Genomic DNA, 21,695 nt, shown 5'->3' on the forward strand with positions numbered 1-21,695 from the left:
GCTCGCCCTAAATCCTCTGTCTACTGATACAGCTGCAGAGTGATTTCCCACACTCCATTGGCCAAAATGGAACAAGCAATGTCCATCTACTGTCCTTTAAAGGACAAAAATCAAGTCGTGTTAATCTTTTTCATTGCTGCAATGGCACAGACAATTTCCCTAGCAAGGATTAAAACCTTGTGTTATAGTGAAAGAGTGGAGCGGTGATCTTCAGCTTTGACAACTTTAAGATGGGCAGACGTCAATGCCCAGAATCCCCTAGCCAACACGCTGACTGGGGAATTCTGGGAGTTGACATGCACCCATCTTAAATTTGTCAAGGATGAGAAACACTGTACCGGAGGGTTTGAGGACTGCAAATGGCCCTTCTGACAGGCACGTGATTTGACAGGAAAGAAGTTATACAGCAAGAGGAGAAGCTCTCCAGGTGTTTTATTCTTCACCGGCTGCTTATGAATGATGGCAACTCTGAAAGCAATATCAACTGAGAATGAAGGAAATAGGGCACAGAAAGTACTGCCCCACTTGGAAGGGAAGTCAGCTGATGAATAGATTAGAATAGGATAGGATAGGATAGGATAGGATAGAATAGAATAGGATAATGGACTGCACTGGACTGGACTAGATTAGAATAAGAAATAGAAATAGAAGTACAATAAAGATTAGAATAGAATGGAATGGAATGGAATGGAATAGAACACAATGCAATACAACACAACATAGAACATAACACAACATAGAACATACCACAGAACAGAACAGAATAACGGAGTTGGAAGGGACCTTGGAGGTCCTCTAATCCAACCCCCTGCTCAGGCAGGCAACCCTATAACATTTCAGACAAATGATTGTCTAATCTCTTCTTAAAAACCATTGATTAGTTTCCATCCATTGCTTCTTGTCCTGCCCTCGGGTGCTTTGGAGAATAGATAGAAAACCCCCTCACCCTTCTTTGTGGCAGCCTGAGATATTGGAAGACTGCTATCATGTCACCCCTAATCCTTTTCACTATACTAGACATACCCAATTCCTGCAACCATTCTTCAAATGTTTTAACCTCCAGTCTCCTAATCATCTTTGTTGCTCTTCTCTGCACTCTTTCTAGAGTCTCAGTCTAAAGTCTTTATTTAAATAAAGGCAATCCCACAGTGGTCCCAAAATTTCTGTTTTCAGACAAGATAAATCTTACTCTTTCTATACCATAAGTAGACTCACAGAGAATTGTAAATGTCTTGCTGACTATAGTAGTATTGTAGAAATGCCATGTATTCTAAGAAAACCTTATTTTGGAGAAATCCTTTACAAGGGAGGAAAATGACACTTTTTAAACAGTCCACATACTAACCTGGTTCTCCCTTATTCGCGACCAGGTAGAGTCAGAAGTGAAAGATACATTTTTAGAGGAGGTGTCTGATTCCCACAGGACATTGATCTCATTGCCATCGGTATCCTTGATTGGAAACTGTGCGCCATAAAACACCAAGAGATCAATCAGTTTGTCATCATCTTTATCTTGGTTGTAACTTTCCCAATCCATTCGAATGTCTGAATTGAAGAAGCAGGGAAAAGGTGAAATCAAAATCAGGGTGTCTAAAGATTTGCAGGAGACCATGCACTAAAACAGGGTTTTTCAAACGTGGCAACTTTTAAGCTGAAGTGTGGACTTCAGCTCCCAGAATCCCCCAGTCCGTTGGGCTAAAATCTCAGAATCTGTTCTGACCTAGGCTTCACAAAGCAGACTTCTTGTCCCTACAAAACCCCTTTTTATTAGGCTAATGTGAATTCCACTCATTCACATAGTCTTGGCAAACAGTCTTTCAAGGATGTATTTACAAACACAGATCTTATCAAGCTTGGAGAGCTGCCAGGCCAATAGCTTCCAAAAGCAACGCTGTACCAGAAAGATACTTGGTAAGGAGTCTCTAGAAGTTACAAACAAATCTTCACATTCATGAAAGGAACTAATTATCTCTTGCAAACTCCCCTCTCCTTTCGCTCATCTTTTATTTCCTCGGGGGGGGGGGGGCATTCAGCATCCACCTTTGCCTTTACTCCCATTGACCCTTTTTCTTTAGCTGTTCCCTTCTCCTGGCAGCTCTGTGCATGCGCACATTGGGAACAGGCTCCAGCTGTTCTTCTGCCCCACTGATCTCCGACTCCAAAGGTAGCTGATAATTGTCGGGCGGCCCTGGCCCCCTCTCTGCCTTTGATGCAGAGCCCTCTTCAGAGCCTTCCCCAGACTCCAGGACTGGCCCATCTTCCTCCCCAACCTCCTCACTGTCTGAGTCTACCACCAGCTCCGCTGGCCTCTGGCGTGCCACAGCAGAATCCATAGATATTTGGGGGCAAGGAGAAGACAAGGAGAGACATATTCCCTTCATTTTCCAGTGGCGGAGGGAGCTTGCCTGTTCTCGGGGAAAATGACACTGGCCAGAACAAACACTTACCGAAGGGAGTGGGGTTATTGAGACGGATGTACCGTGAGACAGTGTCCCCTCCAGAGATATGGGCTCCAAACCTTGGAAGAAAATAAGATATTATTTGCAATCTGTGTCTGTATATTTGGTGTTTCCTAGGAAAGAGGGGGGGGGGGAGGAAGTAAATGTATTTCATCAACAAAACAAAAAGACATTTCAACATTACAGGCTTCGTTTCACCACTGTCCCTCTTCAGAGACCTGGAGGGGTTTTTTTCTCTCTCACTGCCACCACTTTTGACACCTACACGATTCCCACGGCTCCTAGAGGGACAGGAGGGATTTCTGACACCAATATTAAACAGGTTGTACTCGTCTTAGGGGCACAATTGAGACCAGAAAATTCATTGTTAAGCAGGATTTTCATTGGTGAGGCATCACATACTCCTGCACCTGATTTTACAACTGTTTCTGCCACGGTTGTTATGTGAGCTACTTCACTTTTTAGGCAAGACCCAACATGACTGAAACGTGTGACCTGGCAAACGTGACCACAGGAATGTTGCAATGGTCATTGGTGTGAGGACGCATCACAAGCCACTTTTTTCAGCACCACTGTGATGTTGAGAAGGTCACTAAAATTATGACTGTAAGTTGAGGACTACCTGAAGTAACAATGGTTATTAAGGGAATACTAATTATTTAACTAGTAAGAACAATGTTGTAGAAAAATGGGATGGGAAACATATATTCCCCGTGGTTCCTCCTGCTAATCAACCCAGCCAGAAGCTTACAGGAACCTTCTGGAGGAATTCAAAACTATTTGCACCAGAGCAACATTTTTTATTTATTAATTTGTATTTTGCCTTTATTATCTTTACAAATAACTCAAACATATCTAACACACCTTCTTCCTCTCATTTTTCCCACAACAATCATGTCAGTAGCTTGGGCTGAGAGTGTGATTGGCCCAAAGTCACCAAGCTGACTTTCAGGACTAAGGCAGGACTAGAATTCACCATCTACTGGTGAGTTATCCAAAGTCATCCTGATAGCTGTCATGCCTAAAGTGAGATTAGAACTCTCCTAGTGACTGGCCAAAGTCACCCGGCTGGCTTTCATTCCCAAGGCGGGACTAGAATTCAGTCTCTCCTGCTTTCTAGACTGGCTAGGATTGTGATGGCTAACCTGTGGCATGTGTGCCGCAAGTGGCACGTGGAGCCCTCTCTGGAGGCATGCGACCCATTGCCCAGCTCAGCTCCACCGCATATGCGCGTACACCTCCCACCGGCCAGCTGATTTTCAAATCTCTGCCACACGTGGAAAACGTGGACACAAGTGTGGGGGGCACGGGGCATTGCATGCACATGCGTGGGGGGTGCGGTGCCCCATTTTTTTGTTTCAGGAGGCTTCAGGGAGGCCTGATAGGCCCAAAATGGGGTGCGAGGGGTGTGCGGCACCACCACACAGCCCATTTTTGGTCCCAGGGGGCTTCAAGGAGACCTGCTAAGTCCAAAACAGAGCTGGGGGGGGGGCGTGCGCATGTGCGGGGGAGCTGTCGCACACACGATTTTGGCACGCAAGAATAAAAAGGTTAGCCAACACTGGCCTAGGACCACTAGACCAAATGGGGGAACTGAAACACAGACAGAGCTGGATAAAAACAAGCACTCGTCTTTCAGGCAGGAGATCCAGGAGACTCAAAATCAAACAGCTTCATCCCCATCTCTTGCAAAAGATGTAAGCCACAGCATTTGGGAAGATCCGCTGCTGTCGCTGGGTCAGTTCTTCAACACAAAAGAGGAAGAAAAGGGGGCTCCGTGGCCCAGGAGAGCTGCGGCCAGGACAGGATTGTGTCCCAAAGGGAAAAATACAAGTTCATGCTGGTCTAGCTACAGCTCTCTAAAATCCCCACTGCCTTGCAATTGGGAGTTCCCGGTAGCCTTGCTAAAAGTTTTGGGCATCTACCTGATAGTCAGCGTTGCCATGGGATGATGTGGTCCAGTCAACTGCAGGAAGATGGGGCAACCTTTCACAGTCATCTCTATGAGGATCAGCTTCGGCTCTAATTCTCCCACCTGCACAAAAAAAGAGTAATTTTGATGCCCAACTCATTTCAACCTTGAGCTACAAATTGTTTTAAGGTTGTTTCAAAACAGCACTGCAAAGTACCACATTACAGAACCTTAGTAAGGCCACACCTGGAATACTGCATCCAGTTTTGGTCACCACATTACGAAAAAGATGTTTAGACTTTGGGGAAAGTGCAGAGAAGAGCAACCAGGATGATTAGGGGACTGGAGGCTAAAACATATGAAGAACGGTTGCAGGAACTGGATATGTTAAGTCTCGAGAAAAGAAGGACTTATTTGTATTTTTAAAAAAAATAAAAAAGAAGAAAAAGAAGGACTAGAGGTGGCATGGTAGCAGCATTTCCAATATTTGAGGGGCTGCCACAGAGAGGAGTGGGGTCAATCTATTCTCCAAAGCACCAGAAGGCCAGACAAGGAACAACAGATGGAAACACATCAAGGAGAGAAGCAACCTGGAATTAAGGAGAAACTTCCTGACAGTGAGAACAATTCACCAGTGGAACAGCTTGCCACCAAAAGTTGGGGGTGCTTCATCCCTGGAGGCATTTAAGAAGAGATTGGACAGCCATTTGTCTGAAATGGTACAGGGCTTTCTGCTTGAGCAGGGGGTTGGACTAGAAGACCTCCAAGGTCTCTTCCAGCTCTATCCTAAATTTGAAATTTGAAAATATTCTCCTTTATTATACCAGACTGATCTGGAGCTCTAAAAAAAGGGTGTGTTTGGAGGAATAGTTCTTTTTTTGCATATAGTTTTTTTGTTTATTTCCCAGTAATAGACATACATAATTTGTGAACACTGCATTGACTGGGTCATGTGAAATTCTTATCTTCCAATTTTGACAATATTTATCCCATTTCATATTTCTTTCGCATTTCCCCAGTTATTTATTTAAACACAAATAAAATTTCTTTGTGCCCTATATTTGTTATTCCTTCCTAGGTATTGTTCTGAAACAATTATGAAAATCATTATTCCACCGTAGCTCCAATGTTCCAAATGTGTGGGATTACTAATAACACCAATTATTAACAATATTGAATCCATCATGGGAGTACAATATATTTTAACACACTATTATTAATGTCAATAATACAATGGAATAGTTCTTAACAGGTGAACGGTAGCATGTCACTCAAAACTGTGGCATGCCACCTTTGAAACATGTGTTGTGGGTTCGCCACCAACTGCTCTGATGTCAGGTCAACATTCCCTCCGCTGGATCAGACAGGCTGCCTACCTTGCAGATGAGGACATCCTTATAACGTCCCCACATATTGTTGTAGGCTGTGATTTCTATGGTAAGTTCCTGGAAAGCCTTCAGAGTCCCCTCCGACGGATGCACATGGAAAGCTGCTCCTTTTCCGTGGGACAGCATGGCCGCTCGGAAGGCTGAAAAGGGAGAAAAAACACAAACAGAATGCCCTTTCTGTGACAGTGCAGCTGCCGGACTTCCTGTTGTCTGAAAGGGACTGGCTGGAATCTCTTGTCCAGTTGAATTTTGCCATCAAAATAAGTTTTCAGCCTCACAAACTTCCTGTCTACAAAAACACATGGGATTTTTTTTTTCTTACCTGACTGCTTCTTCTTTGCAAATTGTCTTGTTACCCGTCTGGTTTTCTCCACCATCATGTCCCTGGATAGAGGAAATTGAGTCTCTGAGAACTCATAAAGGTGCCTTGCTTATCTGCAGGCATGATGCATGCTTCAAAAATGTACTTTAAAACCCTGCAGATGTGACAACAGCTGCTTTCTTCTCCTGGCAATAATGATCTGTTAGCTAAGGGACGCAGGGAAGTAGTTCTGGGAGGCACTACAATCCCCATCATCACCAAGCACAGCAGGAAGCCATTTTCCTTAAGATGACTTTTGTAAGCATAGGTTCAATAGAAGATGATAGATATATAGAGACAGACAGATAGAAATAGACAGACAATGGATGGACAGAAGGACAGATGGACAGACAGACAGATGAGAGAGACAGACAGACAGACAGACAGACTATAGTTTCTATTGACATGAGAACTGTCAAGAGTTCTGAGAACTGGTGTTTGGTTTGGGAACAGAACCTCAGATAGAAAGTCCATACAGAGAGTAGTGAGAGCAGCCGAGAAGATAATAGGGAGCTCACTTCCTGTCATTCAGGATACTGCTTACTAAGCATTATGTGCTTAGAGCTCCAAGCATTGTTAGAGATCCCATACACCCACTTCACGGTCTCTGTTTCTGTTGCTCCCCCCTGGGAGGGGGTTCCAAAGTATTTCTAGCAGGACTATCAGATTCTGTAACAGTTTTGTTCCCTCCATCAGTCTGGAAAACTCGGCAAGATTCATTTCTCTCGTCACGTACATGTACGCTTCCAAAATAGACTGTGTCTGTCTGTCTATCTGTCTGTCTATCTATTCATCTCGTCATATTTATGTTTATATTAGAGATGGATACACTTTGAGAGCTGTGTGCAAAGTACAGTAATTTCATTTTAATGTATGCCAATTAATCTGCATTCAAAGTGACAATAAAGTTATTCTAAGTCTAAAAACAGAGTAATACACCTTTCTTCACATATCCTGTGTCCCATATGGTAATATCCCACTGAGCCAGCAGTTGGGAAAAAATATTAAAAGGGAAGAAAATGGACCTTGCAGCGGAAACATTGGTTGGATTAGCTGAATGGGACATTAGAGAGAAAGGACAGTCAACTTTTTCAAAGCCCATCTCTGGAGGGTCTATGACAATTTGCCACAGCCAATTCTCCACAGCCAACTCCAGTGGTGGGATTCAAATTTTTTTACTACCGGTTCTTTGGACGTGACTTGATAAGCGTAACATGGCTTGGTGGGCGTGGCAGGGGAAGGATACTGCAAAATCCCCATTCTCTCCCGATCAGCTAAGACTCGGGAAGCAGAGAATAGATGGCGGGGAAGGGGGGGGGGCGGTCTCAGGTGGTATTTACCAGTTCTCTGAACTACTCAAAATTTCCGTTCTCCAGACTGGTCAGAACCTGCTGAATACCACCTCTGACCAACTCATCATGAGACAATTCACCACAGGACCAGAGTTAAACTAGTATCAAAGAAATGGTGGAAAAGAATCATTAAAGAAAAGTTACAAAGGGAGGGACCGAATGAAATGTGACTGACAACAATTAAAAATTTTATTTATTTTAAATAATTAAGTTGATAGGTTAAATTGCCTTGCGGCGAGTTGTCCCCCGCAGCAAGTTGGTTATGACAAATTGTCCCATTCCTATCTCTAGATATCAGCCTTGAAAGTGCTTAAGAATTATTGAGGAATTGAATATTTGTAACTATGCAGGCATGTAAATATTTGGGCCCGTGAGAAGTCTACTAAGCAAAGGTTAGCAGAGTTTTGGCCCTCCCACTCAAGGTTAAACAGAAGGAAAAAAGACGTACCCATCTTGATCCTCAGAAGGCTGCGGAGGGCTGCTGAAATAATCGACTTTTATGGTGAAGGGAGCAATTGACTCCGAATGATTGGTAATGATCAGCTGACGCTTTATCACGCTCTGCAAGGCCACCTCAGAGCCAAAGTGGAGTTTTAGGTCTTCTGAATCCATTACGTTTTGTTCCTCATCACTGCAGAACAAGAAGAACAGAGGTTAAGCAAGCCACGTTTCCTTTTAGAGACAAGTGCCCAGAAAGGGATGACTAAGATACCAGGCCTAAAGGGCAATGAAAGACTTCTTTACAGGTAGTCCTCGACTTACGACTGGTCTCTTAGGGACTGTTCAAAGTTACAATGGACATCCCCAGGCTACTTGAAACACAGATCAGAAGTTCCAATGGCCAGTAACACCCCCCCTGGTCACTTGATCATATTTTGGGTAGCTTGGCTACCAGGCTGCATTTATGACGACAGGACCGCAATGTCCTGTGGTCATGTGGCCATGATTTATGACTTTTTGTGGAAATTGCAATTGCTTCCTGCTTCTGGCAAAAATCACCCATTTGTTGCAGAGGAGAGCTCAAGCAGAGAATTATCCTGGAATCATTGCACCACCACAAACGATCCAAGACTCCATCTATCTATTCCCTAGGGAAAGCAAACAGTCTTGGAGACTCCTGTATTATAGTACCCTGTTTCCCTGAAAATAAGACCTCCTCGGATAATAAGCCCAATCAGGCTTTTGAGTACATGGGCTAAAATTAAGCCCCCCCCCCAAAATAAGCTCTCCCCAAAAATATTGCCACACAACAACAGCCATGAGGTGACCACGCTCGCCACCTCCTGCACCTCAAAAATAATAAGACCTCCCCAAAAATAAGGCCAAGCGCTTATTTCAAGGGTCAAAAAAAATAAGACCCTGTCTTATTTTCAGGGAAATACTAGAATATAGGAAAGTACCATAGTTGGGCAGCATGGTGGCTCATTGGTTAAGATGCAGGTTTAAGACCCGAGTGCCAAGCGATAGGGTGAGTTCCAGTCCTTGCCCCAGCAACTGCCAACGTAACAGTTCAAAAACATGTGAGTGTTAGTAAATAAAAGGGTACCCGTTTGGGGGGAAGGTAACAGCTCTCCATAATGTCATGCTGGCCACATGACTTTAGAAATATCTCTGGACAGCACTGTCTCGATGGCCTTGAAATGGTGATAAGCACTGCCCCCTACAGTTGGCAATGACTAGCTGAGTAAAATCCATAGGGACTGCTTTGTTTATTAAGTACCGTATTTTTCAGAGTATAAAACGCTCTGAAGTATAAGATGCACATAGCTTTTGGAAAAAGGAAAACAAGGGGGAGGGGGGAAATCTGCCTCTGCCTCCCAGCAATTTGCCTCCTTGCAGCAAACAGCAAATAGCCCCTTTCAGCTTCAGCACAGACTGATTAGCACAAGCAGCTGATTGTCGGGCCTGCCAATCATCAGCTGTTTCAGGCCGCAGGGATTGCCATAACCTATTGCTGCCTCCATGCACCCCATTTTCAGCCTCTGCATCCAGTTTTTGGCCTCCACATGCCCCATTTTCCGCCCATTCCGGCCAGCGGGATCAGAATGGGCAGAAAATGGGGCACAGAGAGGATGAAAACGGGATGCGCAGGCCAAAAATGGGGCACACAGGCAGCAATAGGCAATGGCAATCCCTGCAGCCTGAAACAGCTGGTGGTCGGGAGGCTGATCCAACCGACAATCAGCTACTTGTGCTAATCAGGCTGCGCTGAAGCTGAAACAGGCTGTTTGATGCAAAGAAGTAAATTGCTGGGAGGCAGAGGCCAAAGGTTGGGGGCTGCTGGGTGGGCAGGACTGCATTCAGTGTATAAGACGCACCCAATTTTTCACTCTTTTTGGGGGAGGGAAGTGTGTCTTATGCGCTGAAAAATATGGTACTTACCTTGAATTCTACTACTTCTGAAAGCAAGCACATTCCACTGGTTAATTTTCCTCACTGTTAAGAAGTTTCTCCTTAATTCCAAATCGGTTCTCTCCTTGATTAATTTCTATCCATTGTTCTTTGTCCTGCCTTCTGGTGCTTTGGAAAACAAACTGATCCCCTCCTCTTTGTGGCAGTCCCTCAAGTACTGAAAAACTGCTATCATGTCACTCCCTCCTCCTTCTTTTCTCTAGAATGGCCCTAATTCCTGCAACTTTTAGTCTGCAACCCCCTAATCATCTTAGTTGCTCTTCTCTGCACTTTTTCCAAAGTCTCAACAACTTTTTTGTAATGTGGTGACCAAAACTGGATGTAGTATTCCAGGTGTGGTCTTACTATCGATTTATAAAGTGGTACTGACATTTCATGTGGGATTTTGAATGAATGAATGAATTGGAATTAAAGCAGAAAGGAACTGAATCATTCGTATAAATTACATTACTCGCTTTTCATTATACCTATATCTACTTTCTTTACCTGTCAGAGGGAATCAAGTAAGTGACACACAGCTCTTTTATTTCACCAGAAATGGACAGAAAGAGGGGTTCTGACATATCTTCAATGCTACAGCACAAGATAAGGTCCTCTGGCTTATCCTAAGAAGTAGAACAGAACTTGGTTTCAGCAGAAACAACATTCAATACAGCATTATTGAGAGAACAGGATGAGCCTGCTGAATTAGCTCAGCATCTTAACTAGAGAACCCTTGCCCCTCCTCATGAAGAATATGAAATACATGTCACAAAATCTCACCCAGTTTTTGCACAAACCACAAGCCTCACCGTGGCACGACAAAACTGCGCTACGCAAAATAGCGGAGATTAAATCGCGTAGCTAAAGTCGCGACGTCATCACCGCGCGTCATCACCGCGGGGACAACAGCGCGGCGACAGAAGGGCGTTCTACATGCTTCGTTCTTTGCCTCCAAAGGTAGCCCTCCTCCTCCAGCTGACAGCGGCAGCGGGCACGGGGCAAAGTGGCCTGCCCAGCAGCAGCAGCCTGCGGGAAGGGTCCAGCACAGCCACGGGGGGCAGCAGGAAGCCCGCGGGGGGGCCGAGCAGGGCCGCTGACGCTGGCGGCAGCGGAGGACGCAGCAGCGGCGGCGGCTGAAGCTCTCCCGGGCCGGCGAAGCGGGCTTGCCCGGCAGAGGCAGGCCGCCCTCTTCTTCCTCAACAACATCTCCTTGGATGGGCGGCCGCCGCCACCGGGCAAGCCCACTTCGCCGGCCCCAGGAGAGCCTCAGCCGCCGCTGCTGCCCGCCCTGCCTCTTCCTCCGGGGGAGGCGCCGGCGGCCGCCCGTCCAAGGAGATGTTGTTGAGGAAGAAGAGGGCAGCCTGCCTCCGCCGGGCAAGCCCGCTTCGCCGGCCCGGGAGAGCCGCCGCCGCTGCCGCGTCCTCCTCCGCTTCCTGCTGCCCCCCGCGGCTGAGCTGGACCCTTCCCGCGGGCTGCTGCTGCTGGGCAGCCCGCTTTGCCCCGTGCCCGCTGCCGCTGTCAGCTGGAGGAGGGGGGCTACCTTTGGAGGCAAAGAACGAAGCATGTAGAACGCCCTTCTGTCACCGCGCTGTTGTCGCAGCGGTAGGGTCGTTTTTTTCTTAGCGCTTCAGACGCCGCGGTTTTGCCTCCGCACTTATGTCGGCGCGGATAAGGGCATCGCGGTTTTGTGGTGGAACCAAGCCTCACAAGCTACTGATCTCTCTACATTTGAAAATACATTGCGACAGCTAAAAAAAATCCGCCCATTTCTCAGAAGGCAGGCTGGTAATATTTGGCACTTCTTGGCATCCTCCTCCTTCAAGTTTACTGCTTCTCATTTCCACTCGCTGTTTCCTTTTCCTAGGGAAGAGATGCACCCTTCAAAATAAGGCCTTGGACTGTAAGATTTTGACTTTCTAAGAACGCCACATGGAACTCAAGAGGCATCAGGAACTGGGCTGAGCTGAGGAACTGTCTCATCCCAAAGGGATGGGTCTGCCCCACTTGCGACAGCAAAAGCGGCAAGCTGCAGACTCTGTCAAAAAATTCTGCCTGGTGGATTCACAATAGCCTTCTCCCTGCTGTAACCTTCACCTTCTGGAACATCATGCCCTTCAAGCAGGGGTGGGATTCTGTCAGTTCAGACCAGTTCAGGAGAACCGGTAGCCCCCCTGCCCCCATGCTTTACTGATCTTTATCTCCTCAGTTGAATCGCATGGCAGAGCATATCGCCACTACTCAGCTGTTTTCCTCCCCAGTGTAATGTGGAAGATAATTGTTCCCTAAACTGTGCATCAGGCATGTGAGCAAAGAGAGTGCGCAATCACCGAACTGGTTGTTAAACCAGTAGGATCCCACCACTGCCTTCAAGATAACATTTGTCCCCAATCTCTTGGCCTTCTGGGAGGGTCTCAAAACCTGGTTCTGCCTATTGTCCAAGAGTCCTGATGGGGGCATTCTATAGTGGAGTGGTTAGTGGATTAAAAAGTCCTCATCTCCATCCCATTGCATACTGGTTCGTAAAAATTCACTACCGTATTTTTCAGAGTATAAGATGCACCAAGATTTTGAAGAGGCAAATTAAAAAAAGGTTTTGCACTCTGCAGACCTCCCAAAAACGGCCTGTTTTTCGCAAAAATTGGGCCATTTTTTGTCAAAAAAAGGCATGCATAGACTTTAGGAGGCTTGTAAAGTGCTTCTGGGAGCTGGGGGCTCATTTTTGCCCCCCCCCAGCCCCAGGAGCACTCTGGAAGCCTCCTAAAGGCTATGCAGGGCCATTTTTACAAAAGGGGCGGGGTTTCGGGAGGCAAAAAAATGTTGTATTCAGTGTATAAGATGCACCCAGATTTTCACCCTCTTTTTGAGGGGAAAAAGTGCATCTTATACTCTGAAAAATATGGTAATTTTTGCTATAGGTAGTCATCGACTTACGAAAGTTTGTTTAGTGACCGCTCAAAGTTACCACAGCACTGAAAAAAAACTTGCGACCATTTTTCACACCTATGACTGTTGCAGGATCCCCTTGGTCATGTGATTTATATTCAGATAGCAATAGCAATAGCAATAGCAGTTAGACTTATATACTGCTTCATAGGGCTTTCAGCGGTTTACAGAGTCAATTCTAAGCGGTTTACAGAGTCAACATATCACCCCCACAGTCTGGGTCCTCATTTCACCCACCTCAGAAGGATGGAAGGCTGAGTCAACCTTGAGCTGGTGAGATTTGAACCGCCGAATTGCAGATAGCAGTCCGCTGAAGTGGCCTGCAGTACTGCACCCTAACCACTGTGCCACCTCGGCTCTTGCTTGGCAACTGGTTCATACTTATGATCATTGCAGTGCCCCCTTTGATCCCTTTTGAGACCTTCTTACAAGCAAAGTCAATGGGGAAACCAGATTCAATTAGCAACCATGTTACTAACTTAACTGTAGTGATTGCTTAATAAATGGGAAAAGGAAAATCGTAAAATGGGGCAAAATTAACAAATTTCTCACTTGGCAACATAAATGCTGGCCTCAAGTTGAGGACTACCTATAAACAAAACAATAAAATACAAAAAGAATATATTTAATATTACACGTCTTAACAGCAGTGAGGATTATCTTCGCACAATATTAGAAAAAGGAAGAAACACCACAAGGTGAAGAGATAATTAAGAAGATATTAGATTGTGCAGGATAGACTTACACTGAGAATCAAACAGAAAGAAGATGCAGAATATTATCCAACATGCAACTTATTCTACCAATGGTTGGGAAAAAGGAGTGGAGAGCAATAATGGAATCTGTATTGTTAAGCAAATCAAATACCAACATAACACGGTGTTTATTAAGCAGTAAGAAATGTAATTAATAGAAAATTAATAAAATTTATTTTTAAAAAATGCAAAAAGAAGTTTAGAGGCAGCACATCAAACCAGCATGAAGGAGAAGTGGGTTGGCTGGCCAAGATTGAAACAGCCACCACGATGCACCTCTGGGTGATTGAAAGGCAAGTATTTCCAAGCAAACTAACCTTCCTATTATACGTCATCACCACACGGACCTCCTTCTTCTCATTTGGGCCCAAAACACCACTTTCTGGAGAGATGCTCAGCACACACGAAGACGCCTGGCTTCCAAGCAGCTGTCAAGGCAATCAGGGTGACAGATCACTTACTAACAGGAGGCCAAGGATGGGATTCTTTGGATTGGCTGTGAACGCCACGACCCACCCGCTTACCTCTCCCCATTTAAAGGGTGTGGAGAGCAACGTCTGGTTGAAGAGGTGGGCTGTTGCCTCGGCAGGGATCCCAATGGAAAGTTCGAAGTGTAAGTGACTCGGCAGCAGGCACACCAGGGGCACCTGCACCTCGACAGACACAGGGACGTGGCTGGAAAGAGAACGAGGCGCTCAATCGTCATCAATGCTGGTTTTCAAGCCTCTGCTGATAAGCCAACTTGAAGATGTGTGAACTTCTGCATGGATGTCTGGGGAATTCTGAGAGTTTGAGTTCTCACATCTTCAAGTACGACCTCGAAGACGACCCCCCACCCTGTCAAGGACCTTGGAGTCCTCATCTCTAAGGATCTAAGTGCCAGAGCCCACTGTAACAACATTGCCAAAAGGGCACTAAGAGTTCTTAACCTAATCTTGTGTAACTTCTTCTCTGGTATTATTGTACTGCTAACCAAAGCATACAAAACCTTTGCTAGACCAATTCTCGAATACAGCTCATCTGTCTGGAACCCGCACTGCATAGCAGACATTAACACAATGAGCGAGTCCAGAGATATTTCACGAGAAGAGTCCTCCACTCCTCTGCTCTAACCTAAGCATAATACATAAAATTATCTATTACAATGTTCTACCTGTCAATGATTACTTCAGCTTCAAACACAACAATACACGAGCACACAATAGATACAAATTCAAGGTTAACCGCTCCAAACTCGATTGCAGAAAATACAACTTCAGCAACAGAGTGGTCAACGCCTGGAATGCTCTACCTGACTCTGTGGATTCTTCCCCAAACCCCCAAAACTTTAACCTCAGACTGTCTACTGCTGACCTCACCCCATTCCTAAGAGGCAAGCAAGTAAAGGGCATGCATAAGTGCACCAGTGTGCCTATACCGTCCCTGTCCTAACAACTTCATTTATTCATATTTATTTATTCATATCCATTTCATGTATTCATAATCTTGCATGTACTTATATCTATTATCTTATACACACTTGACAAAACAAATAAATAAAATAAATAGTGGCCAAGGTTGCAACACTCTCATCCAGGACAAACCAAAGGCTTTCGGGAAGGGTTACATTCCGCCCAGGCTGAATATACAGGTAGTCCTCGATTTACAACAGTTTATTTAGTGACCATTCAAAATTACAATGGCTCTGAAAATAGTGACTTAGGACAGTTTTTCACAGTTACAACTTTACAGCCATCCTCCCCATGTTCATATGATCAAAATTCAGATGCTTGGCAACTGGCTCATACTTATGACCATTGCAGCGCTCCGGGATCATGTGATCACTTTTTGCAACCTTCTGATAAGCAAAGTCAATGGGGGAGCTGATTCACTTAACAACCAGGTTACTAACTTATTAGCTGCAGTGATTCGCTTAACAACCATGCAAGAAATATTGTAAAATGGGGGCAAAACTCACTTAACAAATTCTCACTTTACAACATAAATTTTGGGCTCAATTGTGGTTTTAAGTCGAGAACTGCCTGTATATATAAAACCCTCCTTTCATTCTTTAGTTGCTTTCGCTGCCCTTTCCCCTCCGTCTTTTATCTACATTTCTCCAAAATCCTACTTAACAATTTAGCATTTTACCTGCTTTCTTTTTCAATTCTTTTTTCCGTTTCTTGTCTCCTCAGCTTTTTCATTCATTCATTCAATCAACCATTTCATTTCATTCATTCATTCATGTATTCATTCATTATTTCATTGCCAATCTCATCCTTTAAGACAACACAGTTGGATTATTCATGGGTGGTTTCCTGTTGCCCAAAAGGCTGGTACAGGAGACTTTCAAGGTCAAGTGAACTGATTGGGCGACTTTTGCTGCTGACCATTTATTTCATTCAGTGGAGATAATATTCCTAAACATTTTGTGATATCATAGCAGCTCAGCAATGAATGTTTAACAAAATGCCCTAAATTAAAATTCTAGAAAGCAAGCTGGGAATGAAATAAATAATTTTGTTTCTGTTTCCTGGAATTTCCTGCTCTTTTACCATTTTCTATTGTATATTAATAAGTTAGTAATAATAACATAATTTAAAATAAATAAATTAAAATACATTATAAATACAATTCCCATATCTGATACAATCATAAAGAATACAGTAACTATCTATCTGTAGCGCTCTACATGGGGCAGCCTTTGAAGAGTATTCGGAGACTTCAACTCGTCCAGAATGCAGCCGCGCGAGCGATTGTGGGTGCACCTCGGTACACCCACATTACACCTATCCTCCATGAGCTGCACTGGCTACCGATCGGTCTCCGGATACGCTTCAAAGTGCTAGTCGTAACTTATAAAGCCCTTCATGGTATTGGACCTGGGTACTTGAGAGACCGCCTGCTGCCAATTACCTCCCAAAGACCCGTCAGATCTCACAGGGTCGGCCTCCTCCGGGTTCCGTCCACCAGCCAATGCCATCTGGCTACTACCCGGGGGAGGGCCTTCTCTGTAGCAGCTCCGGCCCTTTGGAATGAACTCCCCGCAGAGATCCGGACCCTCACCTCTCTCCAGGCCTTCCGGAAAACCGTCAAAACCTGGCTGTGCCGGCAGGCCTGGGGTTGATGAGTTCCCCTCCCCTCTCGACTGGTATGGCTGTGTGATTTTCGTGTATTTTAATTATGTGTACTGTTGTTTATGTTCCCTTTCCCCTTTGAGTTGTTCGCCGCCCTGAGTCCCTCCTGGAGAAGGGCGGCATACAAATAAAACTAAACTAAACTAAACTAAACTAATCTATCTATCTATCTATCTAGATCTAGATAGATAGATAGATAGATAGATAGATAGATAGATAGATAGATAGATAGATAGATATAGATATAGAGATAGAGATAGATAGAGATAGATAGGTGGGTGGGTGGATGGATGGATGGATGGCTCTGTGTGTGTGTCTGTGTCTCTTTGTGTGTGTGTGTGTGTGTGTGTGTGTGTTCCAGCATAATTCTGGAACACCTCCAGCAATTTCAACCAAACTTGGTACACAGATAAATTACGCATTGGACACAAATACTATGGGGGTAGGACACCCCTAACACCCCTTGGGGTGTGTTCTGTTAAGATTCAGCCTGTTGTGCCTTAAAATGGCTTTTACTGTACTGCAGTAAAATGACTTCTACTGTAAAGAGCAGTGGAGTTGCCATGCTAACAGCTTCACAGTACTCCACAAGAGGGCTAAGGAGGAAAATCCAACATTAAAAATTATGTTTGGTCTGGACATTCTACCCTTATAAATAAATACCTGGGAAACGACGGGTTATCAACTAGTATTTAATAAGTGGGATGCTTATTTTATTAACGCCCTTTCAATGTGGCAGCTAACGTCTACTTTACTTTCTCTAGCTCAAAGATTTTGGTCAACAGTATTTACCGGGAAAATTTGATTCCCAGTAATTGCAACGATTCTCTTCCTTTTCCCATCTTTACCTTCCAACTCCGTTTTCTACATTCAGCTCTAATGCAGTTTGGAGATGATGACATGTATATGATGTAAACAACACCGAGACGCGGCATTTGCCAAGAGGACACAATTCCCCTTTAGAAGGTTGAATTTTGAATGCAGAAACCTGCAGAAAGAAAGAAAATTGAGCGTTCATATAATCCAGAACCCTCGAGGCTGGGTGGGAAATGATGGGACATATTGTTCAAACAATCTAGAGTACAGGCAGTCCTCGACTTATGCCACAACTGAGCCCAAAATTTCCATTGCTAAGTGAGACATTAGTTAACTGAGTTTTGTCCCATTTTATATCCTTTCTTGCCACAGTTGTTAAGTGAATCACTGCAATTTGTTAAGCTGGTAACAGGGTTGTTAAGTGAATCTAACTTTGCTTGTCAGAAAGTCACAAAAGATTATCACATGACTCCAGGGACACAGCGATCATCTGACTTGGATCACGTGATCATGGGGATATTGCAAAGGTGATAAGTGTGAAAAACAGTCGTATGTCACTTTTCCCCAGTCGTTATAACTTCGAATGGTCACTAAATGAACTGTTGTAGGTTGAGGACTACCTGTACCAGGTTGGGGATGGCTCGACTAGTGTTCTGCATTAGGGAGCTTTCCAATTTAAACCCATGTTCAGCCACAGGATAACGAAATGAAGAAGGCAAAGTTAAGGTGGGATCTCTTGGCTGTGATCTGACAACCGATTAGTCAGTGAAACAGATGCCAGATTTAGGGAAATGAGATGAAAAGCCTCATGGAACAACATTACCTCCATGCCTCTTTCTGTTATGCAGGTAGGTCTTTCCTGAATTTTCCATTTTCCTGGCAGCTGGCTTAGGTTTTCTATTTCCAAAGAACAGGTCACGCTTTCTCCCAGTTTAATCAGTCCCATATCGATGGATGTCACGTCAATGGAAAGAACAGGCCCCTAGGAAAAATTAGGCCAATTACATGTTGAAAGAAACTTCTTTTATTATTATTTTTGACATTTCTTTCTTTCTCCAAAGGATACAATCATTTTCAGAGCTGTCTGTAGGGCAGGGTAAAAAAAAAAAAATCAAGATGGTGGCCAGGATCAAAGCTCTGCCCATTTTTTAATGTGAATCACTGTCATCTTTAATTTCTGGGAACAAATCTTGAAGAGTTTTACTCTGCCCGCCATTTCTTGGCATGCCATAGGACTTGGAGGCTGGCCGGAGAAGCAGACCAGGTTCAGGTTTAAGAAAATGCAATATTCTCTGCAATAATTGTGAATGGGCACAGGGCTTCTGAATTCTGCTTTGATCTAAAAGGTTCTAAGTTATGTACATAAAGAGAAGATAAAGATAAAATTAAACACAATCTTTAAAAATGAAATTCCAGTGCAAATATCTTAAAACAGATTATGTTCTATCAAGCTGTTGAATTTTTCCAGTCCTCAGGTAGTTCCCTGGTTCCTCAGGATCTTTGAAATATATGGTACAATCAGAGGTGGTATTCAGCCGGTTCGAACTGGTTTATCTGAACCGGTAGCAGAAATCTACCATCCTATTTAGGCACTTTTTTGAGACTGGGTGCATGCATGGAAGGGGCGCAAAGCGAGCAGGTGCGCATGTAATGAACTAATAATAACAAAATGTGAAACCCACTGCTGGGTATAATGGTTCTGAGATGACATCTGCCAGCTCCTTCAGAACTTTGGGATGTAACCCATGAGGTCCCAGTGATTTATTTTTGTCAAAGTCAGACAGTTGTTCTCTTATCATTTCTTTGCTTATTTTAATTTTTTTTATTTCTACTCTGTCCTTTACAAGTGTAAAATAGGTTTTTTGTAGGTTGGGCTGGTTTCTTTTTGCGTGAAGACGGATACAAAGAATGAATTAAGCTGCTCTGCTTTCTCTCTATTGCCCATTACTTCCTTGCCATCTTCTCTCTTTAGTTGACTGACTGTTTCCTTGACTTTTTTCTTGTTATTTATGTGTTGAAAGAAACCTTTGTATTGTTTTTGATATTTGTTGCAAGTCTTACTTCATTCTGAGCCTTAGCTTTCCTGAGTTCATCTTTGCAAGTTTGGGCTATTTGTTGGTATTCTGCCTTAGTTATATGTTTATCCGCTCTTGTAAACAGATACAGCCAATAGATTTTCTCCAGGATAATCTGTTCCTAAACACTATCCACTAACATGAAACCAAACATCCATCAAGACCAGAAATACTCAATCTCTGAAGCTTTCTGAAATAGCCAGATGTTAACAAGATTGAAGGATGCAGGAATGACAGCCTCTCTCCGTTCTGTTCCTCATTTTTTCCCATTACAGTGGGAATAGCTTTTCTCTGCTCGATATCAGCAAAATAATAAGACATTTCATATATTTAAATCTGGTATCCTCATACATGCATGCATAATCCATTCCTCCTGGCCCGATAAAGCATGACGACATCTCTCAGAATTGCCAGTCAAGGTAACCATAGAGAGGATGTCGCAAAAATTCACCTGAAAGAGGTGAAATCTCTTGAAGACCTTCCTACCTTAAAGTCGGCCTCGATGTACAAAAAGACGGGATCCTGTGAGAAAGTGATTTCACACTCTAGCTTGTGACAGGAATGGCCTGGCTTCCCTCCGGTGATCACAAACTCAAACACATGACTTGTGCCTGCATCTAGAAAAGACAAGCCTCTTACACTTATCTGGGGGATGGGAGGAATGGGGGGATGATACAGATTTTTTAAAAAGCCAACATTTTTTCCCAAATTAAAACCAGCAGGAAACCCTATATCATTTGAGACAAATGGTTGTCCAATCTCTTCTTGAAAACTAGCAGTGATGGAACACCGACAACTTCTGGAGGCAAATTCTGTTCCACTGATTACCATATATTTTTGGAGTATAAGACGCACATTTTTCCTTCAAAAAAGAGGGTGAAAATCTTGGTGCATCTTATACAGTGAATACAGCATTTTTTGCCTCCTGAAACCTTGCCCCTTCACCAAAATGGCCGTGCATAGCTTGTAGGAGGCTTTCAGAGAGCTCCTGGGGGCTGGGGAGGGCAGAAATGAGCAAAAAAAAAGGTGGGTTTTTTGCTCAATTTTGCCCCCACACCAGACCCTAGGAGCACCCTATAAGCTTCCTAATGTCCTTTTTTTTAAGGGTCATTTTTTGCTTGTTTTGCCCCCTCCCACCCACACCCCCAGGAACACTCTACAAGCCTCCTAAGGGCTATTCCTGCCCCTTTGTTGAAAAAAAACCGTTTTTGTGAAAAACGGGCCATTTTTGGGAGGTTTGCAGAGAGCAAAAAACTTTTTTTTTAATTTGCCTCTTCAAAACCTTGGTGCGTCTTATACTTTGTTCTTGCTGTCAGGAAATTTCTCCTTCATTCTAGGTTGCTTCTCTCCTTGATTAGTTTCCATCCTTTGTTTCTTCTTCTACAGGTTCTTTTGAAAATAGGTTGACCCTCTCTTCTCTGTAACAGCCCCTCATATATTGGAAGATTGCTATCATTAGACATTCCCAGTTCCCTTAATCATCAGATGGTTTAATCTCCAGGTCCCTAATGATCTTTGTGGCTCTTCTCTGAACTTTTTCTAGAGTTCCTACATCTTTTTTATATCAGGGCGACCAAAACTGGATTTAGTATTCCAATTGTGGTCTTACCAAATTTCCTTATTTTAATGTTCCCTTTATTATAGCTAACAATAAAAAGATATTTTACCTAATTTTCCGATAGAAGGTTCAACTTCCACTATGTCGCAGTCAAAGATTTTCCCCCATCTAAATGTGATGGCAGAGTTGCTGTTATTAAGCATCTACAATTCAAAAAATGAAGGAGCAGTTAATCCCCTCATACAGGATAAAAGTCTTCATTTTCATTTAATTAAAACACAGATTGCATTTGAATTACGGTCACCATTAGGACCAGAGTTTCCATGGCTAAGCAAGGCAGTTGCTAAGTGAATTGTGCCCAATTTTATCACCTTGTTTGTTATGTTTGTTAAATGAATCACTGCAGTTGTTAAGTAAATCATGCAGTCATTAAGCAAATCCAGCTTCCCCCTGCTTTTTGGAAGCCAGCTGGGAAGGTTGCAAATGGTGATCACACAACCCCGGGATGCTGCAACCTTCGTAAATATATTGCAGTTGCGAAGCACCCAATTTTGATCATGTAACCA

The 21,695-nt window shown here is 43.8% G+C and overlaps 1 protein-coding gene across 1 annotated transcript in view; it reads right to left on the bottom strand.

The window, feature by feature from the left end:
• Window positions 1–21,695, bottom strand: part of DLEC1 (DLEC1 cilia and flagella associated protein) — an 86,792-nt gene that overhangs the window by 23,727 nt on the left and 41,370 nt on the right. Inside the window, exons 17-29 of the mRNA XM_032238265.1 lie at window positions 21,239–21,332; window positions 20,058–20,188; window positions 18,320–18,478; window positions 17,529–17,668; window positions 14,089–14,239; window positions 13,882–13,992; window positions 10,371–10,489; window positions 7,921–8,103; window positions 6,082–6,143; window positions 5,748–5,899; window positions 4,385–4,494; window positions 2,448–2,518; window positions 1,346–1,545 (exon numbers count right to left, since the gene is read on the bottom strand). Coding sequence (XP_032094156.1) covers window positions 1,346–1,545; window positions 2,448–2,518; window positions 4,385–4,494; window positions 5,748–5,899; window positions 6,082–6,143; window positions 7,921–8,103; window positions 10,371–10,489; window positions 13,882–13,992; window positions 14,089–14,239; window positions 17,529–17,668; window positions 18,320–18,478; window positions 20,058–20,188; window positions 21,239–21,332 — 1,683 coding nt within the window. The remainder of the gene's footprint in view (window positions 1–1,345; window positions 1,546–2,447; window positions 2,519–4,384; window positions 4,495–5,747; window positions 5,900–6,081; window positions 6,144–7,920; window positions 8,104–10,370; window positions 10,490–13,881; window positions 13,993–14,088; window positions 14,240–17,528; window positions 17,669–18,319; window positions 18,479–20,057; window positions 20,189–21,238; window positions 21,333–21,695) is intronic.

The sequence above is a fragment of the Thamnophis elegans genome, chromosome Z (assembly GCF_009769535.1).
Source record: "Thamnophis elegans isolate rThaEle1 chromosome Z, rThaEle1.pri, whole genome shotgun sequence".
Classification (NCBI taxonomy): domain Eukaryota; kingdom Metazoa; phylum Chordata; class Lepidosauria; order Squamata; family Colubridae; genus Thamnophis; species Thamnophis elegans.